The sequence below is a fragment of the Enoplosus armatus genome, chromosome 23 (genome assembly GCF_043641665.1).
Source record: "Enoplosus armatus isolate fEnoArm2 chromosome 23, fEnoArm2.hap1, whole genome shotgun sequence".
In the NCBI taxonomy this organism is placed as follows: Eukaryota; Metazoa; Chordata; class Actinopteri; order Centrarchiformes; family Enoplosidae; genus Enoplosus; species Enoplosus armatus.
Genome location: NC_092202.1, coordinates 10,720,986 through 10,747,488, shown reverse-complemented (window position 1 = coordinate 10,747,488; position 26,503 = coordinate 10,720,986). Strand labels below are relative to the sequence as shown.

Sequence of the window (26,503 nt, the reverse complement as noted above, 5' to 3'; positions counted from 1 at the left end):
CTCTCGTGAGGTGCTGGCTCGCAGGCAGACATTAAATGAACTGAGGACGGAAAGTCACACATGCATAAGTCTGATTTCAGCAAAGAGCCTTCCTCAGGATGAGAACAATCACCTGACTGGCATTCATACTAAGTAGGACAGGTGTTACAAATCAAGGCAGTCAACTTGAGGTCAGTGGAAAGCCTAATACATGTCGACGTTATCAAGAAAACAACAAGCACCAACCAGAAAGACACAGGACACAGGACAGGTGACTGTTTTTATCCTGAAGGCAGCTGTTTGCCGAAACATTGATTATTATTTCATTGAAGTTGAAATAAATGAGAAAGGTCAGACTCATGTCCAGACCAGCAGCCCTGGAGCTGGTAGGGGTGTAGTGTGTTGCTCAAGGACACTCCAGCAGTGTGGCTGCTCGCACCAAAACACAAGGGCGTTATTGATGGTTCCCCTACTCCCTATGACATTGCTTTAAAAAAGCAACAAAAATAATCTTCTTGCTGAACTGGGTCTGGTGCAGCCCTCGGCATATGCGCGTTAAGTTAGTAAATGAACAGATATAGCAGCTCGGTCCCTCGTCCAGCAGATAAACTCACTTTACTACAAGATTCATGCCCGGCTTCATTATTGTGCAGTAGAAAACATCTGTCCGTTTGAACGAAAGCCTTTTAATTTCCAGCGTGCTGTATAATGATATCGTATATGTTCAGGGAAATTGAAACATACAGCGATGAAAAAAAAAAGGAACTTTGTTGGTCTGTATCTTTACCCACTTTGTTTGGCGATGATTTCGTGCGCTGAATTGATGGGAAACCACAGGGAGCTACAGGCGGGCCTAGACACTGACCACAGGCACCCCGATCCAGACTCAGTGACAGACCTTGTGGTGACATCTGCTTTTACTCAGGAAGAGCACTTCAGCACTTAATAAAGCATGTAATCACACTGTTGTAACTTGGGAGCAGACAAAGCAATGCAGCGAACACTTCGTACCCTGACTTCTTCCTTTCTCAGAAATGTCTGTTTCTGCTTATCTGATTGCACTTTATCAGCAATTTTACATTAAGACCCAAATGAACACAAACAGCTACTTAAAGCCTTTATGATTGATTACAGGTCGTTACTGCACATGCAAGAAAGTCACTTACAACAATATACTGTAAAGTTGTTGGTATTTTATGCCTTTATACACCTGCATGCAATTTTCTACATGTAAGTGGACAGGAAAAGGCGAGGAGTTGTTGTTAACATTTTTAATCCCAATGTAATTTAGGAGGGTGAAAGCTACATGTCACAACCAACAAAAGGGGTTCTGTGGGCTTCATGACAGCTGGGTAGCAGTTCCTCTTGTTGTTATCACCCGACAGGACATGCTGATGTGGCGGACAGACCGTGCCACATTGCTGAAATATTTTGCCATCTGAAGATACGCAGAAAAAAAAAAATCTCCCAAGTTGTCTCTCAGGTTTTGCACAGAGAAAATGTTACGGCTGCACCAGCTTTGCAGTGCACAGACGGGCTAAAGTGAAACTCACTTTGAGTGTGCTCTCTGCATCTCTTCTCATATTTCAGCTAAACTGCCTCCTCGCCAGGGCCAAGGAATGCAGCAAGCGCCATAAATCAGGGGGCTTGATAGGAACTTGGCGGCCGGACAGCGGTGCAGAGAGCTGTGTTATGTAGCCACAGTACAGTAAAGATGTTTTAAGGTGAACATTACCATCTTGGAGGAAGAGAAAAACGAGGGGGAGGATACTTTGATTCAGGAGAGTTTTGTCCAAATGACAGAGCAATGAAAGCCCTTCTCACCTCCTTCAGTCCTTTGCTTTCCTTCACTTGTGAATCACTATGATCACCAGCAGGAATACAGGCCTCAAGCCCCAGTCTGGCGCTGCCTTTAATTTTATTTACACTGTACAGTTTGGACTCAGGAAACAGGTCATTTATGGTGAGAAGAGTGCGCAGGTGGGTTTGCTTGGGCTCCATCATTCTCATCGTGGCGAGAAAGAGGGAAGGAGTTCATGTAAAGGAGGCAGCCGGTGCTGTGTGTGCCAGGTTTGTTTGTCACATCTCCGCCTGTCTGCGCCTTATGCAAATGGGCAGGGGGGCTGGGAGGGACGGCTCCATGGGAAACTGCTGGTGCTAATCCAGTATGTTGAACAGGGGAGGAGAGGAGTACTTTTCAATAAAGCACCCCCCACCCCTCTGTCAAGTCATACACACAAACACACACATACACACACACACACATGAATAGCGTGTTCTCGTCCTATGTGCGTGCTAGCTTTCGAACAAACATCACAGGGACAGCACAAAGACGCACACATGAGTTCGCTTCCTCTCTCTCTCTCTCACACACACACACACACACACACAGACACACTGAACACCTGTTTCTTTACGCCGCATCCAAACAGACATGCTTTAATATGTGAACAAATCCCACGATCTTAAGACCCACTCTCAATCCGTTGGGTGCAATACCAGGGTGCTTTCAATGAGATAACAACAACCCTCAGTGTGATCCGCCTGTACTACCACCTAAGGATAGACTAATAACACGCTCCGGCCACAGTCCATGACTTAGACTATGAAATTTATGCAAATGTGTGTGGGAATACACAGAGCTGAGAGCACTATTTAGGACTAGTGCATTTTTTCAGACAGCCCTCTTTTATTCCCTGAGCTCTCCTCAACTACATTTTTGCAAACAGACACAGGCCGTTCTGTCTGAGATGTCTTGAGTGTTCCTTCATGAAGACTAAAGTTTTCTTCATCAAAAGAGATGGCAGATGAGATATCTCCGAATATATTTTAGTGAAGCACGCCCTGCTGTCAAAGCTGTTATTGATAGAAATAGTTTGACATTTTGGGGCAATTTTGCAGAGATTTAGACGAGAAGATCAATACCACTCTCATATCTGTCTGTTAAATACGAAGCTACAGCTAGGAGATGGTTAGCATAGCTTAGCATAAAGACTGGAACCAGGGGCAAACCACCACCAGCTCTGGTAAACATTATTTTTTTTTTACTTTGGTTTTTGTACGGATACAACATAGAACTGTTTCCAGTCTTTATGCTAAGCTAAGCTAGCCATCTGCTGGCTGTAGCTTCATATTTAGCGTGCAGACATTAAAGTGATATTTAACTGTCAGCAAGAAAGTGAATAAGCGTATTTCCCAAAATGTTGAACTATCCCTTTAAGTGGAGGCCTGCTAACTGAAACCTCTCCCCTTGTGGATTTATCTCCGAAGAGACAGATTTGATCAATTCCAAAGAAGAATGTTTTGTTTCCTTTTTGTATTGAAATCATGAGCTCTACATTGTCTGCACCAAACACTATAAATCCTTCCCTTAGTCATAAACCAATGAAAAATCTGCACAAATTCAGCCTTAATGACTTCCTGCTAGATAAAGTGCATTACACTCATACTTTGATGCCAAAAGACGAAAGGATCAGATTAATTCATTACCTGATTCCAACGGCGCACAAGATGAATATTATATTCCTCCAATAAAACTTAGAGATGTGACAGAGTTCTTTGTGCTGGCATTGGCTCGCGTCCAACAGCCCAGTCCAGCCTCTGCACTCACAGGGCTGTGTGAGAGTACTCGCTGTGCCCCCCTCCCCGCCCCTCTCCATCCTCTCTTTGGTACGCAGTCAGACACACGTCGGAGAACCGCAAGGCGCCGTTACCTCTCCTGGATCCATATGGGGTAGAAGGAGAAGAAAAAAAAAATGGACAAACACAAAGGCAATCAACAAATCCCCTTTGCTTGAGCCCTGCGAAACATAATAGGGCTAAATCATCATCTATTTAGCTTCGTCAAATCACTGACAGCAGGCCTTGATAAAAGAGAGTGGAAAATATGTAGGGTACAGGACGCTGCCAAGACCCTCACCGACTAGAGCCCCTATTGAAGCCAGATGTTGACTCAACTGGCCAATTTTGATAAATGGCATGATGATTACCATTATAGATCGGGTAATTTTATATCAGCGTGCCACATTGTTGGTCCTCTTTAATGATAGCCAAATGAACTCTGGTTTGTGCCCGAGGCCAGGTGGGCTTTTCCGTGATTGGTGTGCAGCATGCAGAGCCTCAACCGGCCATTAGGGGGGGGGCCCTGCTGCGGACAGGGCACCCGGTCTTGTGGGCACCGCTGACGGTGCCCGTTGTTGTCATCAAGTGTCCAGCTGAGCCCTGAGCCCATCACACAGGCCTGTAATGAGACTTAATTGGCGCTTTAGCCTGACTTTTGCCTCCTTCAATGTCCTCAATCCCATTAGAAAGGCTTACTAGATCAGAGCTTCACGTACTTGACACAGTGACCCAGATGGATGTTACCTTGTATGACCCTCCGAGGTCCCAGCAGACTGATTCTGCTGTGGTCCAAACACTCTAGTCTGTCTCCCATTCCTCAGGGATTGGGGTATTACAGTAGATTAGCTGGAGTAATACCGCCATTGGAGCACGGGTATGTGGGGTCATGGGATCACTCCAGGACATGAAAACTAATGTTTGCTTTCAGGGAAACATGTCACAGACACACTTCTGAGAATCTAAGAAATCCAATTAGTTTAATACTTAATGTCAAATAGTCGTCTTTCCTTTGATTTGGCACTGTCCTCATTCCACCCCTGCAGCAATTACTTACCTTGTTTTGCTCTCTCAGCCGGGTTTTAGAGACTTTCCAGGGTGAGGTGATCCTGAACGTTGCTTCAGCTATTTTGCACTGAAATGCCTGCCAGCCTGTTCCCCTCATCTGTTTAAGGAACTGTACAAAAATTACTTGGTCAGTCTAAAAAAAGAAAAAGAAGAAAGAGAAAAAGCAAGACGTTCCCCACTGTTGCGGCAGCTCTTACTTGATAAAGATACATATGAGTTGGATCAGATGATGCTATAGCCTGATACAGTCAGATCAATTACATGATGCCTGAGTCACGTTTCTGCCAGACAGATTCCAAAGAGCACACCGATAAATATCAAAAACAAAGACAACTTTGTGATGTAACTGTGATCTTTTTATTTCTATTCATTTATTTTACAGAGTGAATCTGGGAAGAGGAAAAGCTGAAAGACCAAAAAGAAGAAAAAAGACATAGCCCCTCCCCTTCTCAGACCCCCTCTACGCCCTAATAATGTTCATGCGGTCCCTAAATCACAAAGGAAAACGCAATGCTTTTTGTATTTCCCCGCAATTTCCAGCCAACTGGCTTGAATACAGAAATGTGGCAGTTTACCTGCTCATCAAACACAGACTGAATCTGACGTCAGACCTCAAACATGGAATTTTTGTATTTAGTTCTCAAATTGCAGTCTTTCAAAATCAAATATGATAAAATAAACACAAGAAAGAGTCATAACATAAAAGTAATTTTTGTAGCATAGCTCATTTTATTGTTTAAACAGTTTTGCATAGGAAATATATCCACTTCCAGTAATTGACTGCAGTAAAAACAGCTGCTAGCAGTATAGGCTGGATATAACAGTAACAATCACAAAAAGTTGAGCCTTTATTTACACTGATTTTAATCTTGTGGCAATTTTAGCCCCTGCACCAAATGTAACCAGCTTGAAGGCATCGCCTTATGCTCGGCGTTTCTAAAATCAATAAAAGAAGGGATATCAAGGCCTTCGCTATACAGTTCACAATGGACACCTGTGGCTCCTAAACTGTCAATGAAAAGATAAAAAACAAAAAAGGTTTCCAAAAAGTCCTCTAAAACGTACATTCAGATACATACATAGACCTTTGCACACACTTGCAGTGTAACTACGATCACTACTGGAGACTGTTTACATATTGTTTTGTTGGTGTTGTTGTTGTTGTTCGTTATATATAATTCCACCATGATTCACGAAGTAGAAATGTGTGCGCAGAGGGAAGTAAAAGTGCCACAAGACCCAAAAATGAATCAGCCCTGCAGAGAAAACTGGTGACTAATCTTAAGAAAAGACATTATTTCATCCTTTCACTGCGCTTAATGTAGCACTGACCCCCCCCCACCCCCCCCCCACCCCCCCCGCCCCCTCGCCCGACTCCCCCTTCCCAGAAAGAAATCAAAGAAAAAAGAAGAGTGAACATTTCCTCTCAAATTTTCAACAAGCTTGATGTGGGCATTGTGTGCTGACATAATTTTAAAATGAATAAATCACCAAAAAAAAAACAAAAAAAAAAAACATCAAAGAAGTAATAAAGAGCATATTTCCAGATGAGTTTGCCACATTCTGCTCTGTGTGATGGTGTTGTTCTCGCATCTCACATATGAAAGTAAGTCTATCACATTTTACAATTATATACAACAGACACTTGGACAGCTTGAACAGGCACTGCATTGCTATCTTTTTGTCTTCTTTTGGTGAATGTTACATCCTGTAAAAATGCTGGTTTTTATGTTTTTAACAACAACCTGATGCCAAGTGACTAGCAGCTAGCCATCGTACGGAAGGTGTGTATTGCTCATGTCGGATGAAAATGAAAGTCTGCATGTATACGCCCTCTCAGTCCCTACAGAATGCGTGACATTCGGTTAAAAAAGGAAAATCACACATATTGCATGAGTGCCACAGGTCCTCCTTGCATAAAGTCGTCCTGTTTCTCGACCTTGATCGCGGTGATCAATGACATAATACTTTCTAAAATAAGGTGGTCCCGAGTGTCAAAATCTGCCTTGAACACGGCTCTCGAAGCTGCTGACGGGTGGAACACTGATTAAAAGTTTCAAGAGCTTTTTCGACAGGCTACATTCACACCCTGCGTAGCAACAGAAATACGTAACCACCAGATACACGACCTATTATCAGCTGGAAGGTACAGTGCTCTATTCTGAAGCAACCCTGATTAATGTAATGTTCGTTTGTAGTGTGAATGAAGGGTTTCCTGCATCACATCAGGCATAGACAGCATGTGGAATGTGCAAAATGACTGATGCCTAGATGCTGTGGCTGATCTTTAAAGAGATTTTTTTTTAGAGCGTCGTCTGCATGTGTCGACGACTCAACATTGGCCAGCCGAATCTGAACTATGTCGAGGTGTAGCACCAATCGTCTTGCACCATTTCCAGTGAAAAGAAACCCCCCAAAAAGAGAAAGAAACTATCTGATAGATTCGAGGATGTTTGTCACGGCAGATTCTTTTTTTTTTTACCCTGCTTCTCGCTTAAGGTCAGTTGCAATCTGGGGCCTTTTTTTCGACTGGTTAAGTGACCTCACCTCCCAGCTGCTACAGGAAACACACTCACACCACGATCTTGTTGGACAAGAATTCACATCCATTTCCCACAAAAAAAGAGAGATAAATCACATCACACTCGCTATGGCCACACTAATGAAAGAACAATTCAAATATTCATGAAGTGTTTCTCAAATGGAAATATCTAAGCACTAACCAAGATCAGAAATAATATTACAAATAAAAAAAGCCTTCATTGTTGTTGTTTTTTTTATGTATCTATGTATCTTTATAGAATATCCCCCCCCTCCCCTTTTATTTTTACTTTACATACAGGAATACAACAACTGATGAAAACACTTCAGATTCTACTAATCGGGGGAAACCTGGAGAGTTCTAACTCAAATCCAGCCTCCAAAGCAAATAAACAAAAAACCCAAATTGAATTTGTTTTTTTTCCTAAAATGGAATTGACTCATTTTCCCCCAGAATTGAAGATTTACAAATAAGGGCTTAAGAGGAGAACTCTCGAGAAAGTTTACAGTGTACAAACTCCTGTCCTACGGCAGGCTTTTTTTTTTTCAATAGAAAGACCCTCATCTTCTCTCGTTGTGTAGTGTCAGAGGCACTCGATCACACACCCAGCTCACAACATCACACACACACACACACACACGCGCGCGCATGCACACAAACACCCAAGCTGCCAAAGCAGAGTTCAACCCCACAGACTACTGCTATCGACGCAATCAGGATATTTACCCTTATGTACAGTCTGCTATTCAAATAAACACCAACAGCACAGTGACCCTGACACATATTTATCACACACGCACACTCACACACTCCCACACACACACACACACACACTTGGGGACAATGCACTTCAGTGGGGTTTCCAATGGCCAAAGGCTGCAAAGCACTTATAGTTTTTCTTTTAAAAGAAGAAAAAAAAAAAGAATAAAACAACAACAAAAAAGACAGAGCAGTGCACATAGAACGGGGTGACTTTTTCAATTTGTTTTCTGCATAAGAAATCTGGGTGAAGACGGAGAGATTGAGCTTGACTTGAGGATTTATTTCTTTTTTTTAAAAACGTTTTCCGCTTCTAAGCCCTCTGCTAACGCCGGAGAGCGCCCGGTAGGAGCGTCTCTCCGGGGGAAACTTCTTTCTTTCACGATTGTAGGGAAAGAGTGCAAAAGGTGTCGTCGCAGCAAACAGAGGCGCTGTTCTCTCTGTGAGAAAAGTCTTCTTATTTTTTATTTTTAACACCAAAAATGGTAAGATAATGATTGATATAAATAATGCCCTGTAATACGCCTGAGAGATTTAGTTTAAGACTAGGTTCCCTAGGAACACTGTACGGGGGGAGAAGAGGATTGCTTATGTGCTATTTAAGTGCTATATTTTTTATTCTAGTGGATTCTATTTAAGCTTCTACTGGGCCACTGGACAGGAAGTCATTAAACGCCGTGCTTCTGTGGTCCAATATTTACTTCAACATACTCTACAGGGCTCTGCCGGGGGAAGTATCTCAGGGATTGACATATGTGCATATCGTATATACATTTATACAAATCTACTACTTATAAAATACTTTCTAAAGGCTTGCTTGAGCCTGTCTGCAACTGATTTGGACAGGTCTCACGAGCATTAGTCGGTGTGTGATTGTTGCGCAGGTCGCAGGCCACTTCACTGATGTGTTTAAGGCATCTACTTGGGAATTGCATTCGGTGACGTCTAGAATAGTACGGCGTAGTGTTCGATAGAAGCGCGCAACGGCGTCCGTCCTCAGTTGCAGCTTCAAGGGATCTACGACAGAATGGGGTCCTACGCAAAAACGATTTCTTTCAATGATTGTCATACTCAAGTCAAGCCGTCTCTCCTGTGAAAAATGAGCTCCTTCAAGGTCACATGCTAGCACCCCAGGTGGAAAGTTGAAAGTAAGAGTCACAGTAGACCAATCAGTGACTTTGCAGCCGTAGAAAGACCAAGGGTGCATTTTTTTTTTTTACTTCTAGAAAAATACTGCCCCTCCCACTAAAACTCCCGAATTCAAAATACACTGGAACACATCTCACCGTCATTCGGTAGGCCTATATGCTAAAGGAAGAAAAAAAAAAAAGACCTTGTCATACACTGCATAGAAAGCAGTCCCCACTTTGGTCAATAAAAAAGGAAAACACCCACAACAACAACAACATCATCAACAACAACAACAACGACAAACAACGATATCAACAAAATAAATGCATTACAATATTGTCTATCTCCAAACTAGCCTCTAATAATTGACGCATCTATAAGCACTACCTACATAGGCAAAACTTGGTATTGCATAATTTTCATAATTTTGAATTCCACCCTCCACAATAGTAACTGGAAGATGAACAAAATGAGCATCGAAAAATAAGGAAAACAAAAGATGACAGGTTATTAGAAAAACCACCAAAATACTGAGGAAAAAAAAAAATGCTGGTTGATTACAAACTTTAAAACGGCAACTATACACAGCCTTGATATGCGATGTAACTGTGAGATAGAGTAGTACATGAAGTTAAAAATCAACAATTTCATTCAGAGTACAAAACAATTCTTATCATAAAAATGTTAATTTTTTTTCTATAATGATAAATGCAGCAAAAAACAAGTGTAGTGATGTCTCTATATTCAAAAGGCAAGGCACGTAATGTGGACTATATGTCATCGTGCAAATTAAGAGTACTGGAGAGATTTTCCTTGTATAAATATGTCTGGACTGGAGAGGCAATGGCTGTGAACATGCCGTGCACAATTCTAGATTTCAGGGATTTGCCACCACCTGGATTCATAATTTCAGTTTTCAACCTCTTCCACTGTAGAGTTAACCTTGCACAAACTAGCTTTACACATAAGCCGACTGTACATTTGCATGAATTGTACATTTCCATGAATTAACACTTTGCATTCCATATATTTTTTTTATTTTTTTGTAAACATAAGCTTTAGAAGCTGATGGCCAAATGCATATGCTCTTGATCTTATCGTGAACATAAAAAAACAAAAAAAATGAAATGCCATTTTTACACACTACGTGTGTCTCATTTCTTTGCTTATGTTCGGTTATTTTTTTCCCCCAAAATAAATATAAAAAAAACTCCCCGTAATGACGGGAAGGGCTCAAAAGAAGTGCTGGTTTCGCTCAGCGCTGCACAGGTAGCTTAGTGCTTGCCTTCAACTGCCTTTCACGCTTGGTGTTTTTCTTATGTGAGGAGACGGATATGTGACTGAAATCAAATTCAAATGTTTTCTTAAACATTTTACCCATAAAACCATTTAATATTTATCCCCCTTCCTTTAGAGTCTTAGGGCTGACAGACTGATAGCTTCCCTTCAAAAATTCAATTGCACTTGCCTCTATCGAGATTTTCTTATTCTCCGTCTCTTTCTTAAATCCTTTTGTAAAGGAGTTGCAAATTCTTTAATGAGGGGTCCAATCTCAAGCCTAACATTTAGTGTTTTTCGAAAACCGCATTGAGAGTTCTCAACTCTTACCGTTAAGTGTTTTACGTTAATTCTTGAAGTAAGTAGCAGTAAAGAAGTCAAAAGTCAACACATTTCCGAACAAAGACTCGTATCACAGTAAACTGAAATCAAACGGAAGAAGAAACACTCTGAATTCACAATTTGTTTTGTTCCTATGGTGTACACAGTGAATCGTTTGACGTGGGGAAGCCTCTTTTCAAGAGGTCTGAGTCGGAGAGAGCTTAGAGTCTCGGAGCCATCCACCAGGCAGCGGTTGTCAATACGCAGACCTCTTCACTTGTGAGTGTAAATCAGGATTTAAACATCTTCTCCCCAACATGGAAAAATAGTAGGAATTGCCGCTAAGAGACTAGAGTGTCATGCAATAAAACATTAAGGCATCTATACATCACAGTATTTGAATGGATTGAGAAGTTCTGCAAACACAACAACTGACTGGTGGGTGGTGGATGTGTGGGCCGGGCTTGGGGTGAGGAGACAGCAGACCTGAAGCGTTTTCTCTTTCTTTTCCTCTGAACCAACCCTCGTCTTCACTTCGCGGCCAGTGTCCTTCACGGGGAGGGACGGGAGTGGGGAGGGACATGGAAGGGGCGAGATTTGGGGGAAGGTGGGGGACGATTGTGCAGCTCGTGCTGCTTTGCTGGTTTCATCCATGGCTGCGGACACCTGTAGTGCTAGCTCTGCACCACCAGCACCCATCCACCCTGGGGGGGGGGGGGGGGGGGGGGGGTCATCCGGCCTCTGTGTGTTCAGTTCCCTGTCTCAGCGGGGACCAGGGGCTCACCAATGATGTTTATGCTGTAGTTCTGGTGGACATTTGTTGGCAGAATCGGAGTCCCGTTCGACACTTGGAATGGAACTAAGCTCGCCCAGGTACCAGGACTGTGGAGAGGAGAAAAAGAAGACCGAGAGACAGAGAGACGGAAAGATTAGTCACATGCCATTAACTTGTTCGTGCAGCATGCAGTCAAAATCAGATTCTTTCTTTCAATTCCCGTGAACACTGCTTTGCTAATGACCAGCATCACTGCTCTGCTGACAGTCATCAAGGTTCAAGGTCTTACTTTTGTTCTGTTCAGACAGAGAGGCGTAAACAAAAAGGAAAGAGCTAACAGGGATTCTACTTGATTCCCAGTGAAGGGCATCATGTGAGAGGGCCGTGACGCAGGCCCTCCTCTCTGCATTGACGGCAGTATAGAAAAAGCAAAAGGGGGAGAGTGTGGGGGGGGGGTTTGTGGGTAAAAAGTGAGGGGGGGGGGGGCTACACAAAGCTGTCCCATCCCTATTCATCTCACGCTAATGGCAAAACAACACAGTGATTGTTCCTGTGGAGCAACGGTGCTAACTGAAAACGCGAGCGGGAACAAACAGCATGTTGTTCCCGTGGGGTGCAGCGCTACGTAGATGTCAGATAATTAGCCCGCCCTCCCTCCTTTCTCTCCCATAGGCCCCCAGTGTGCACTCATCTAACACTCTCCCACCTCTCACATCACCCCCGCTACGTCTGAGAGCACCTGTGTCGCACATTTTCTATCCGATTCACCGACGACAAACTTTTTTTACGAGGCTAAAGTGTGGATAAAAAAGCCTGGAGGGATCAAGGCAGAGAGACGGATGACAGTGTGGAACATGGTGGACAAGAAGAAATGTTCAGGGAGAAGAGAGATGGATGACAAGAAGGAGAGTTGTTCTCAAAAGAAACAACAACAACAAAAAAGACAAGGTTCTTTATTCTTTGTGAAGCTTTGTGACGAGACAACACTGTCTGCGTCCATGAAAGCCACTCATCAACCAGTCTGCATTTTATACAAATCACTAGTCACTGCTCTTTTACTTAAAACAATGGAAGTGTAAATTCACTTCACCTCGTAGGCCAAAAGAGTCAGACTCCTGCAATGACGAGTGAAAGAAAGAAAGACAGGGAAGAGAAGATGTATTCAAAATAAAAACAAACATCACTCAAGATTTAGATTGTGTTTGAGTGTGCAAAGAGTTAAAAACAACCTCAAGGCTAATCCTCTCTAGCAGTCTCCCCCCCCCCCCGTCCAACCCGTCCTCATGCTATCCTCTCTCTCCTGCGCTCTTCCCTCCCTCCTTCTCTCTTTCGCCCTGCCAAAAATCATCGGACAGGAAAGGGGGGATTAAGTTTTTCCTACCTTGCTGAACAAAGAGCGCACAGAGTGGCCGAGAGGGTGCAGCTTTCTCTTTCCCCCGTTCGCTGTCTTTCTTTCTTTCTTTCTTTCTTTCTCTCTTTCTTCCCTTCCTTCCATCTCTCTGTGTTTCTCTTTCCTTACGCGACTCCTCTCAGGTAATGGCTTACATTAGGGGGGACCACACAGCTACAAAAGCGGACTCGCGGGCCTTTGTGCGCACTAAACCGGCGGATCGGTTTTAATCTTGTTAAAATCGATGGCTGTCAGTCTGTATCTGCATCCCATAACCTAAAGCTGCACCGGGCAGGATTTTGATGTAAAGAATTCCTCTACTATCAGGCTGAATCCCACAGTGTGTGTGTGTGTGTGGGGGGGGGGGGGTCCTCCCATCACTGCTAATTGAGACTTGCAGATTCATTAGTATGACTGAACTTTGAATACAAACCGCGTCCTAAAGAGCAGCAAGTGAAGGCCCCGTGCAGAGAAAGTCTCTTAAATTATTGATATTTTGCTGCTGTACCTCTATTGTAGCCTCTGTTTCGTCTCCATACAAGCTGTTGTTTCTGCACTCCAAGCAGCTCTGGCCCAAAAAAATCTGACCTCCATGGCTGTATTTCCTTAGGTAACCTTCAAGATGGCCTCCCCCTGCCCTGTCCAAGCTCCCAAACCTCACTAATTCTACTCCCTGCAAGCACAGCCTGGGCATACAGCGTGCTTCGTTTAAGGATTAGCTCCCTAAATTAGATTATCTAATGGCATCTTAATGGATTGCTGACCCATTTCCTGCACAATGGCAACATGCGAGTCTGGCAGCGTTTTAATTTGGGGGCTAGTACCGAAGAGGCATTGCGGAGCGCTCCGTTTAAAGGGCAAGCAAGATAAAAGAGGAAATCCGACCGATTCCATCTATACGTTGAACGGTTCTGCGCGAATAATCCATCAAAGAGGGAAGAGTAGAATAGAATTACCATCCCAGCTTTGTAACAAAATGAACTAAACTCAGTTGGGATCTATTTTATCTGTGCTCATTACTGTACACTCGCATGGAGAGGGGAGGAGGAGTTAGCTGGTGTGTGAGTAAAATAAGAGCTCGAGCTGCTGCAGGGGACATTTTTCTCTGCTACCTCCACTGGCCTATTAGGAGGCCTATTGAAGGGGGTTCTGCTGTGTGCATGTGTGTTTGTAAAAAAGTTTGTAACTTCAGCAGGCACAAAATGAGCTACACACACACACACACACACACACACACACACACACACACACACACACACATACAGATGCTTTACACTTCCAGGGAAAAGGGGAAAAGGAGACGTAACAGGAAAAGGCTTAGCTCAGCTTGCTTGCTCTGCCATGGTGAAATGGTTCAGGTTTTCCCCCCAGAGAGGGAGACGTACAGTATGGAGGCAGGGAGGAGGTGGGGGCTTTCTGTAGCTTTAAGTTAAAGAGAGTAAAGCATGACTTCAGCATAAAGTCAAACAAAGCTAAGCTTGTTAAAAGGTGGAAAGTAAAACATCCTCGCGTGGCTAAAGAAGCTGACCTGAAATGACTTCTTTTATTCCAATTGGTTTGACTTCATTTGCTCTAATTAGCCTCATCCATGTCTGCTCTATTTTGTTTTTGTTGGGTGCGAATCCAAGAGAAGCCCTACGCTTCAAAACCCAAATCATTGCGCAATATTTATCATCTTTCAGCAAAGAATAACAGAGCACTGAAATATAATCATGGCAAATCTGACAGAAGTAAAGAAATAAGAAATAAAATGTGTTGCTTTCACCTGCAATTCACGCAGAAATCTCTTAAACATAAATACAAAGATCTATTGTGGATTGAGACAAACTAAACTAAAATATAGCTCAACCAACTCTAATGCTCTCTTAAGGTTTGAGAGCAGAACATTTAAACAAATATAACAGTTAAAACACTATAAATTACAGGGAGAGGTGGAAAAAAAAGACAAGAGTGAAAAATAGATGAAGGAACAGAAGGGGGGGGGGCAACACGAGAGAGATACAAAGAAATGTGTTTTATCATCTTAAAAGTCTGAAAGGCTAACCTCTGTGGCAGTGTGAATACTTACAGCCACAGTCCAGATAAATGTATTTATATGTGAATTTATATGTTTCTGAAATGCAAGGAGTAAGAAAATCAAGACAATAATTTATTATATGGTGTTATTAATCTAAGTGTGTGTGTGTGTGTTTGTGTGGTGTAAGAGAGACAGAGAGACGGCATGAAAGAGTGAAAAGGTTACCTTTGCCAAGTAATCCCCAAAGTGTCGTCAGTGGCACTGGGGCCATAATGCCTGCCGTTTTGAGTCACGCTCCAGTCACACTTCCTCAGCTGTCAATTGAAACCTAGCAGTCAGATCACTGGGCCAAGACAACTTCCACTTCAGATTACACTACAACTCAACACTGTATACACAAATGCATGCAGAAGGGCCTAGAGCAAGAGCAGCAGAAATAAAAAAATGTTTTTTTTAAAAAAGACTCCAAAAATGAGTCCAAGCTGTAGCTAGTAGCTGACAATGATAAAAAAAAATAGCGAATGGAATCAGTATATTCATTATTTGTGGGGGAAAATAACAGTAAAATCAAAGCTATGGATAAAACAGACAGAAAGAAAAAAAAAAAACATGCAATCACAGTTAGTGGTGACAGCTAACCTGGAAGTGAAAAGTTAGTTAGTTGCAAACGTGAGTGGCATCACATTGGTAGTTCATCTGTGAGCGGTTACTGCTGGTGAAGCCATGCAATCCGCCGGATGCATGCGCCCTGTCGATAATCGCTGCTTCACTGTGAGTGCACTTTAAGATTCAGGGAGGAGTACGCATGCCCTCAAGCATGCAGACTTTTTTTTTTTTTCATTAGCTAACTGTTTTTATTGATTAGGGGTCAAAATTACAATGAACACACACACACACACACACATCCACACACATGCACGCACACACCTAACCCCTTTTCCCTCCCCTCTCTTAAGAAATGCCAACCTTACATACAGATTACAAATTACTGCAACCAAAAAAAAAAACAAAAAAAAAAAACAGCCACACACACAAACTGTGTCTCCTTTTGCATGCATTATGCGAGCGCACGTGTCGGCAATCCAGCTGAGAGCTATCTCTGCCAGTACCAACCTAACCTTGCCCCCGTGGTCAACACATTCATTTAGTAATGCATCGGGATAAAACTGCACTGTTAGCACTCTGCGTGCAGTGGCAGACGCTTTGCAGAGGCTCTTAAGAGGGATTTAATCAGATATACGCATACGCTGAATATTCAAAGCCATTTGCGGCGGTCGAGAAATGTCGTCTCCCTCCTCCGAGCACCTGGACGAACGCACCAGGAGACGATGATGGTTCCCTACTTAAGCCACACTTAAATGCGGTGATGTGGTCTTTTTTATGTGCCTTTCTGGAGCAAATCTAAAGTGGTGGCGAGAAAGAGAGACTTTCAGGAGTTAATCTCCATTTTATTACAGTTTGATACATTAGTTTTACTTGATCAAGAGCTGCTTAATAAAGCTGAATAGGACACAATGCACCCTGTGTGTTTTCTCTGTGTTTATCGAAGGTTGGGAGACTGAACCCCCGCGCTCTCCAGCCTGACAAAAGCTTGGGGAGAATGCGCGGGGCTGGGCCAGACGCTCGGTGCCACCGCTCCTCGAGGGGCTCGCCATCTGTCCGCTGGCACCGGCACATCAGAGTGGCACGGGCAGCGGGGAAAAAAAAGGGGGGGGGGGGACGGGGAACGTTAGCAAACAGATGCGGGCAGATTGTGGATTAGGATCCTTCCTTAGATAATACCAAATGACATCTGATCGCGGATCTTTCCCTGCGGAATGCTAGATGGTGGCATTCCCTCGAGGGGTTAACCAAGGCGAGAGATGAATGGAGGGTTTTCACACATTCGCTGCCTGGGAATCGTAGAGCAGGTGTGGGAGCGTGTGGTGGTGTTGTTTTGTTTTGTTTTTTTTTTGTTTTTTTTCATTTTTGAAGCCTACTGCGCGCGTGTGTGTGTGTGTGTGTGTGTGTGTGTGTGTGTATCCAGGGACTTCTATTTTAGAGGTGCCATATTTTAAAATAGGCACTGCTCTGAGAAGTAGCTTTACCACCAAGTTATCAGATGACTATTAAGTTAGTAATGAAATAAAATAGTTATCATTCATAGTTTGGAATTAACACTGTAGCAGCAGTTTGACGGAGGATCCCGAGATCTGTGTGTGTGTTTATTATATATGTATATGTATATTATTAAAACAATGATTCCAGTATTCCAAAAATTGCCTTCTGTTTTTCTTCTCAAAATCAAAGGTAGCTCTGACAGCAGCAAAGGTATACGCAGTGCGAGTCATGACCTCTATCCATCATACAGACAGGCAGACAAAGAGCAGTGCCCCTCTGTGGTCCAGCCCCAATGCTGACCACATTTAAATACCTTACCATGCATGTGTGTGTGTGTGTGTGTGTGTGTGTGTGACGTGTTCCCCTTTCCTACCAAGCCTGGCGACAAACGGCTAAACAACTAAAAAGTGTTGGTAAGCCTCATGGATCCCACACAATAAACATCCCATCGCCAGATGAGGACAATGACAGAGTATTCGCTGAAAAGTGTTCAGTCCTGAGGGACTTGGCTCGGTGTCGAGCCCCGCTCGGCGAGACCAGATCCCAGGCCCGTTAAATCACCCCACAGAAAACAAAAACAACTGTGACAAGCAGAAGCATGATGAATCAGTGTGAAGACTGTTCAGAGTTCCCTAAGCTGACAGGGACATTTATTCCTCTGGATGTAGCATGGAATAACCTTCTAGAAAGGTTTCAGTGTGATGCTCACTCTTAAAGCCACTGTCTTTTTGACATCACTCTTTAGTCCAAACATATCTGAGCTGATGAGTTTGTCTTTGCTACGGCTTGTTTTGTCTCGGTAGTGCAACAGTATCACACAAATGTGTTTTAGTCACTAAATTTTAGATACCTACAAATGATCAAATAAAAATAACAATCTTTTTTATTATATTATCATACTGTGTTTCTTTGGAGGATATTTATATATCTGGCTGATTTACACTTCAACATCTAAAACAAAAAGGCTTTATAGCCTCTGGGGGCAAAGCTTTGGACCGAATTCAACAGCTCATGCAGCTACGCTCAGACTGCTGCTCCGTGTGTAGTCACTTTGTGCCCCACTGAAAGAAGTAGCAGGGCTACAAGGAAATGTGGAAGACAAACTGCGCGGCATCAGCCAAGTGAATCCTCCCTCTCCTCCTCCTTCTCCTCCTGGGTGGAGCAAAAGCATCCCACGACTGCTGACAAACATTCATATTTTTTTTTTTTTTGTCTACTCTGATTTCAGGAAAAAATGGGGAGCAAGAAAGGCAGAGAGAGAAAAAGAAAGAGTGAAAGAGGAGTGAGGAAACAGAGGCCAGCTTTGTCATTTTTACTAAACATAAAAAAAAAAAAGCGAGCTGAGGAGAAACCCAGCCATCATTATGTAGCCGCATGCAGATGCATTCAATTAGTTGTGGTTGGAAAAGCCTTGGCCTGAGACCAGCGCTTTCAATAAGATGGGGTGGGGGGCACTCTCTCCCGTCCGACAACATCACAACACTCCTGGCCACGCAGACACACACACACAAACACACCCGCACACAGACCCACGCGGGGTCACCACATCTGTCCTAGTACCGCTGCTGGGGCAACTGCGTGACGCCAACGCTAAATATCCAGCTTGTACTGTAAACCCGGGAGTGTGCTGATTACATGTGGTATGTGTGTGTGTGTGTGTGTGTGTATGTGTGTGTGAGAGTTTCTGCATAATGTGTGAAGGAAATATAGTTGAGAACATTACACTCGCAAAGACACCCACATGTCCCATCCGTCTTCTGAGTTGTGGCCACACAATGACAGTGAATGTCCTGACACTGTGACCTTTAAACACACACACACACACACACACACTCAAAACTGTATATTCATCAATACTAAAAATTCAAGATGAAATGTAGTAGATTTTATATGTATGGATTACTGCCATGAGGTTAATTCTACACTGCTTACAAACATTTTTGCTATACAAAATGTATATCATCCACACAAATTCAGCTAATGGACATCGTTGTTCTTTCAAGGCTCCTTGAAAATAAAACTCAATCGGAAGTGTTAATAAAACTAAAACTTTGGCTAAAATTAACATAGCAGTACAAACCGAGAGCTATTATTATATTAACAATTTTATGTTGGAATCTTTTTATGCCAACAGTGACCTCAGTCTATGAGAGCTCTGATCTGATCTGGAAGCGCTCTGATCTAACGAGAGAGTTTAATGCTCCCTACAAATCAAATTCAGGGGCGCAGGGATTTCACATCTGATGTGCGGGGAGGTGGGGGACAGAAAATGAAAGGACAAGAGGAGCAGGTGAGTGCTGGAGGGGGGATCTCACCTGTTGCTGGTGGAGGAAGGCGGGATCTCGAGGGCTCAGGCCAACAAAACGGTTAGCCGTCGGGGTGCCAGGGGCTGAGTAGCCTGGGTAACATGCCATCACAAAAACACAAATACATGCTTACATTACAACTAGCATTTCAGGAGTTAACATGTAGCTGCTGCTTACAGTCGGTGCATTGTCAATATTACAAACAACCAATAGTAAAAAGTGTACGCGGAGTCCCACAAGATTCAAGTTCAGCCCCACTCCCATTCTTCAGTCATTTGAACATTTTGTCAACAAGCATGGGATAATCTAATTTAATTTAATGTATTAATGTTTTACAGATGTATTTTATACTGTAGATGATTTATTTTTAGAATGTTTAATTTAATTTTAGAATAATTAAAGAGCAACTTTACACCAGCTGAGCTTTCATGTAAGAGCATAAGAAGTCAGACACACAAATGCACAAAGAAAACAAATACTGTGTATTTAGCAGCAGTTGTTATAAGATGTAGAACTGCAGGATGCTTAGTGTTTGGTGGATGGTGCACAGCAGGTAATGGGTGGTTATCAGTAATGGATTGCACAGACTCACCTTCTGTGGATGTGGTGATAGGCTTGGTGTCGGGCATGGAGAGCGAGACGGGTCGCACTGCGCCGTGGTGTGGGGATGGAGCCAGAACTGGGGTGAAGTGGCCTGGGACCTTTCCTACCACCTGACCACTGCTGTTGGGCTGCAGGCGGGGGTACAGACAACAAAGAAATACATTTCAGCACCAGTATCTTATTTCAAAGAATGATTTATTTTGTCCAGATCTAAGGGCTGTTCATGCCAAACATGTGTGGGGTGGTTTACTCCGTCTCTGGAGTTGATCAGCTTTTGTTTGGGTTTGTTTGGTAACATGAGAACAATGGTCAACACCACCTAAAAATATCTCAGTGATAACAATATCCAAACTATGTACAGGAAATGGCCTTTAAATGTACAGTTCAATGGTCATACATTGACAAATATTAATATCTGCCAGTAACCTATGTTGGAAAAATGTATCTAATTGAGGCAAGAAGCACAGACAATATAGGAGCTCCAAGAACAAGATCTGCATTTGTTTTGTCTGCCACCAAAACCCCTCTAAGCCTACGTGGGGACAGGCAAACTGTGTCCAGTGAGTTATGTTTACAAGCTCTTGTTAGCTCGTAAATGTGCAGTTGGGCAGATCTCAATAAACCAATACAAGCATGTAACAAACTACACTTCTGAAAGTCCTGTCCTCGTTTCTGGAGGAGTTAACTCATCTTAACTGCTCTGTTTGATCTCACAGACTTAAAATCCACAACAAAAGGTGACTGGCCCACTCACTCTTGCCCTTAATGCTCTGCGCGAAGAAAAGATTTCAGTACTTTCAGTCGCTGTGTTGTCACAGTTATTACTAAAACTGTGGGGGGGGGGGGGGTGGGCACAGGCAACAATAGACCCTCAGTCACTGACGATGGATTTCCTACATGATTTTAAACAATGATTTTAATGGCGCTCATAAACGGAATTTAAGAGGACTCGGGGCGTGAAAAGACAGAGGGAGCTGCGGAGTGACCTGTTACAATGGTGTGAATGCGCGAGTGTGGAGAGCGAGGCAGAGAGACTATATATACAGAGAAAGAAATAAAGGAAGCTAGTGGGAGCTACTCTTTCAGACGGCTGGAGACTGTCTGGGGCGTTCGTTTCAGGGCCGCCCCAAGTTCAAAACTCAAACAGGCCTTTTCGGAGAAGAATCGTGTCCACAGGGTTCCCTCCCATGTGAATAGAATGTTTAATTAGAGTGTAATATAATCTGCGTTAAAGCAAGCATAAAAACATTCTGGCACTCGTCCATGGGATTATAAGCGCTGTGTTATTTGCTGAGCCCCCCCCCCCCCCGCCCCTCCACCCGGTCTTCTAGCGCTCTCTTTTCCCTACCGGACCCCACCTCACTAGCCCGCCACCGCTCCCCCCCACCCTCTCTCTCTTTCTCCAGCACCCCAGCAGAGGGCCAGTTAATTCTGCACAAGAGCCGGGCCCCAGCAACGGCAAATATTTACAACCTTTATCATTCCCCGCGGTTTTTCTCTAGAGTAACAGCCCCCACCCCCCCACTCCATCCCCCTAACCCGCTCCCTGCTCTGGAGATGGAGCCGTCTACGAGGCCTTTGTTTACAGTGAGAACAGCGGGGATATAAAACTCACATAAATATCACACTGCTCTCTCATCTATAGAGACGCCTGCTCTCGCTCTCTCCAGCACGCTGGCCGCAGTGTGCACCCAGAATGTATAAAAGCCTTGAGCTATCTGATTTACTGCAATGTCTTGATACAGTTTTGTACGTCACGTGTGACTGCAATTGTAATAGTTTCGTTGACTCTTTTATGGAGACGTTGGTTGATTTTTTTTTAGCACGACAAATATAAGGCTGGGAATGTACTGTAACCTTTGCCACGAGCATTATATCACGCGGAAAATATATACGCCTCTCTGTCACAAGAAGTGGTCTGCAAAGTTCAGTCTGGGGTTGCCTGTGAAATGAAAAGTGGTTTAATCTAAATGATTTAATTCACTGTAAATTATTCGAATTAATTAACTCTTTTTATGATGGCTATTGTAATTATAGGTTTGTCTCTAACCAATATTATGTCCCCACATACAGCCCAGGCAGCCCACTGCTGAATGGAGTGTGTCATGTGTCCATTTAGGGGTTCCCAGGACAAGACCCTATCAAATTGTGGCCAGTTTAAGGGCTTAAAATGTGTAATTTTGGTTTTGTAATATGATTTTTTTTCTTTTCTTTTTTTAAGATTTCTGGACGCGATAAAAGCACTGAGAAGAAGCGGTTTGTTTTTCTAACCTCCGATAAATAAAGAGAATGACCAGGAGCAGGTTTCAGATAAAAGAAAAAAAAACAAGCAAAACAGGATGATGTTTCCTTATTTGCAAATGCATCAATGAGGCAGTAATGAAATAATGAGAAATGCATGCTAGACTTCTAATCTTATCTTTAATCTCTTGAGGTCAGATGGGAGTAGAGTTGAACAAGATAACAGAGAAGTACTCGAGGCCATGAAAGTCTTGCCAAACCAGCCTCCGACTTCTGGCCAACAAACAAAAAAAAAAAGACTGACCTGGCTGCTCTGTGGGCTGGACGGGTCGTATGGCGGCACGTAGCTCTTGAGGGGATCAGCAGGGTTGAGGTGGGGTGGGTAGCGGATGGTGGTGTGCGAGAAGTAGGGTGACGGCGCCGGGGGCAAGATGGCAGAGGCCGAGAACTGCAGGGGCGAGTGTGGAGGGGGGCTCCTCGTCGATATAACTGCAAGAGAGACAGACAGAAGAGTCTTGAGGGAGATAAAGAGTATTTGTGAAATGGAAGATGAAGATAAAGCGATCATCATCGATCTGAGAGGGTGAATTAAGCATTGACATTGACTGTTTCTACTGTGTTTGTGAGGAAAAAGTCGATCGGGCGAGAGAGCTGGCGGTTAAATTCACTGGTAACTCACCACTGTGTCCTACACCTGTTAGGCCTGGGTGATGAGGCTGAGGGAAAGTGCTGAGTCGTGGTGAGGAGTCCTGTGGGGAGGTGGGGCTGAAGAGCGGCTTCTCCGGCTTCTTCATGGTAGGAGAGGACATGTCTGCTAGTGAGGAAAAAAAACCACACAAACACACGCTCAAGGTCAGAAAATGTATACATGCCTTATTGATTATCCAAGTCTTTGTTCATTTCTTTGTGCATATGGGCAGAAGACTAGATGGGAGGAAAATGAAATAAAACAAAACAAACATTGCACGGTTAAGGTGTATCTTTGCTGAAAATTAATCAAAACATTCCCCTACAGCTTCCACTTCTCATGAATGAAAGGAATTAAGTGCCAGAAATGAATTATGGTTGAAATTAAGCAGAATTTGATCTGCATGGGATTAGTATTACCAAGCCCCCCCCCCCGTCTTTAGCAAACGCAGTAGACAATGTAGAATGTATTTTGCAAATTACAGACACTGGAAAGGGTCAAAATCACTTCTAATCTCTGGAATCATCACAAGTGACTGGACACCCTGTGAAAATTCGGCTTTTGTAATGTCTGAGCAGACAATTAAATCCAGTGATGCACCATTGTAAAGCAGGCGGGTCGCTCAAATAGGATTTAAGAATTTCAAGACCCTCACGTAATCTTAAATAGAACATTACACTTGTAACATCTGCTCGTCTCGGCCTTACACGGTGTCTGACAAGCTACTGTAATTCCCCATGAATAATCCTGAAGGCTCAGCAGAAGACATGGAATTTGTTTAGAATATTTGCGCAGTTCTACAAACTAAAAGTGTGCTCACAAACTCTTACAAGTTGCTCATTATAGCTGCTCTACACTCTCATGAGCAATGTTCTGCTGTCACAGCCGTGTGGTTTTCAATTTTCCATGGTAGGACACAGTGTCTGAAGGGAACGTGATAACAACTGGATGCGCGAGGCAATGGCCTATGCCTGCTCGTGCTTCTTCTATGAACATTCATCAAGTGCTTTTCTGGTCTGTCACAGATTCTCGGGGTGTATAACTTTCAAATCACACCATCTCTTTCCCCCTAAAATAAGCGATATAAACCTTTCCGTAGTATTGAGAGGCATTCCCTCCCTTTCCCTCCCACAACATGGGAAGGATCCACCCGAGTGACGGGAAGAATCACTCATCTCCAGAGAAAGAGAGCGACAAAGGTGGCTGGAATTCAGGGGGATTTCCCAGTCTGAGGTTGCAAGAGGATACAGGCTTAAGTGCTTCCATTTTTGTGTCAGAGGGAGAAATACCTCCGAGAAGATTGATATCACTTCTTAATGTTTCCATGTATAAAAAGGAGATTTCTTTCCAGCTTTTCCTCTCTTCTGCTAATTAAATCCTTCAGAGAATCGACTGCTGCAGGAAATTAAACTGGACAATTAATTACCAGAAATTAAACACTTTAAATCGTTTAAATAAAAGGTGTTTTTTTGCATTTAGACCAGACTAGATGTCTCTCGGTATCTGATATATTTTGTATTAAATGGGTCAACGTGTACCATCACATTAAAAAATCCCACAAAAACTCCACTTCTTACTTCTTACTAAAAAAATATACAAGAGAGAAATGATTTCTTCCTCCACAGGGTGAGGTTTTGTCAAACGACAACCATGTGCGAGAAATGACCGCTTGGCACTTGGGCGGCCTCATATGGGTTTAATATCACCCCACTTCTCATTTATTCTCTCCTGACAGAATAATGGCTGTCTTTGGAGAGTTTCCTACCCACCGCTTTCCCTTTCTCCTCACCCCAGAGTGTCTAAGTTTACGCAGAGCAATGCTTTCAGGCCTTGTGCAGAGGAACAGGCTGAAATTTCATGTGCCCACATTGGGCTGTGGTTGAATCCCACCAGCGCTGCGTCTCTCATGCATCATCTGACGTTTTCCTCTCTCAGCCTTCCTACTATTATATTCATATAAAAAAAAAAAAAGAGGACTGGATAGAAAAACAAAAATGAGGATGAGGTGTACGAAATCAAGGTAAAACCGCAGGAAGCCTTGCTGAGGAAAAGGTGGGACATTTTAATTTCCAATCATTTTGTCCGTCACAGTCTGACAAAACGTTTCCTGCCGCCTCTGTTGGTAAAAATCCAGAGACAGTGCAGCCGCAGAGCGTGGAGAGAAGTCAGCAGAGAGCGGGAATGATCTGGAAACACGGGACAGTGAGGCCTTAATTAAAAGGGCGACGAGCTCTGCTCTGTACCGAAAGACGACGTAATGAGACATGCAAGCTGTCCCGTGAGGACCTCGCATGCAAGACAGCGCGCTTGTTTCTCGCATACACACGTCTTTACCTTTGCTTTTTTCCCCCGGATCCAGTCAGCCCTACTTATTTCTTAATTCCCCTCTAACTAGTCCTGTACCTTAAAGTTGGCACATGACCATCAAAACTCTGCGGACGGGGAGCTTCACTCAAGTTCAGCCAAGATGTATAGCCTGACCTCCTGATGAGAGATCATCTGACATGCTTGCCCTGCGGGTCTAATAGTGCCACATGAGGTTTAGAAACAGGGAATTTCTCCATAACAACCATTCACAAGCTGTTTCTGCTATCTGTGTATGAAGAAAATGATACACGCAACATTTGAAAACTCACAAACTCGCACTCGTATGAAGGTAAAAGTCACATTATAAAAGTTTTTCAGTCATGAAAGCAACCAGAGTGTCGTTATTATTCTTTAGATACCAGGTGGTGAATTTCGCAACGCTCTGCATTGTGGAAACCATTGTTTCCTTTGTGTAAGCGACAGGTGTGAGAGAACACAGCAGTTCAAATGGGTTTAAACATTTATATCACTGCCGATGCCTGTGGCTATCTCGGTCATGGTATGTATTTTAAGAGGGCTGAACAGGTTCATGTGCAGAGGAACCAGGTGCAGTTCATCCACAATGACACGGGTGGCGCATTGATTATACAGTAGCGTGTGACAAGGCTGAGAGTTAAAGAGAGTTCAGTCGCTGTCAGAGAAACAATGTGAGATGTTTACTTGGATCATTGACATTGACACCGTTTGCATGCCATGAGGATGAAATGAGTAATGCTCTCGTATCCACTACTAAACGGCTGCTCCCAACTCCTGAATGTTTGTGCAACTGTATGAATGCGATGGAGGGCGTTACTGACAAAGTGCGTCCATGCCTGACAAACCTCCCGTCGGCAAATAAAGGTGGTCAAATAAGAACAGGAAAATCACCTCCGTCTCGATCGTGCCAGTTTGCCCGACTGCTGGCGGGCGAGCTGGGTGACGAGTAGAAGTCAGGTCCTGTCGGGCTGGTGTCCATGTTCTCGTCCATGTTGACAGTTTTGGGCCTTTTGCTGCGGGACGTGGAGAAGTTTAAGGTTTGGAATAGCCAGTCATTCTTGGTATCATGACTTTCAAGATTGCACTGATTGGAGTGGATGTTTGGCACAGATTAACTTGGAAAACTTATTATTAACTTATTTGCTTTGTTGCCAAGAGATGAGAATATTTATACAGACATGAGAGTTGTACATATCGTGTCAACTCTCGGCAAAAAAATGTGCTCAAAATGTCGAACAACTCCTTTACATATGCAAGCTAACATCCCATGCAATGACTCATTTCAGCTCCATATAAATATAAATAGATATCTGGGACACAGGTCATGCGCTGCCCTTGACTGAT

The 26,503-nt window shown here is 43.5% G+C and overlaps 1 protein-coding gene across 11 annotated transcripts in view; it reads right to left on the bottom strand.

Moving 5' to 3' along the window:
- Positions 1-10,286: 10,286 nt before the first annotated feature.
- LOC139305601 (nuclear factor 1 B-type-like) overlaps positions 10,287-26,503 on the bottom strand; it is a 59,761-nt gene continuing 43,544 nt past the window's right edge. For 3 of the 11 annotated variants that reach the window (XM_070929494.1, XM_070929492.1, XM_070929496.1), the window contains 7 exons: positions 26,051-26,172; positions 22,808-22,942; positions 22,433-22,617; positions 19,877-20,015; positions 19,294-19,376; positions 15,104-15,192; positions 10,287-11,578 (listed from right to left, as the gene is read on the bottom strand). In XM_070929494.1, coding sequence (XP_070785595.1) covers positions 11,446-11,578; positions 15,104-15,192; positions 19,294-19,376; positions 19,877-20,015; positions 22,433-22,617; positions 22,808-22,942; positions 26,051-26,172 — 886 coding nt within the window. In that variant the 3' untranslated portion in view covers positions 10,287-11,445. Of the gene's footprint in view, positions 11,579-15,103; positions 15,193-19,293; positions 19,413-19,876; positions 20,016-22,432; positions 22,618-22,807; positions 22,943-26,050; positions 26,173-26,503 lie in introns of all 11 variants that reach the window. The other 8 variants (XM_070929500.1, XM_070929499.1, XM_070929501.1 and 5 more) reach the window with 5 other exon arrangements.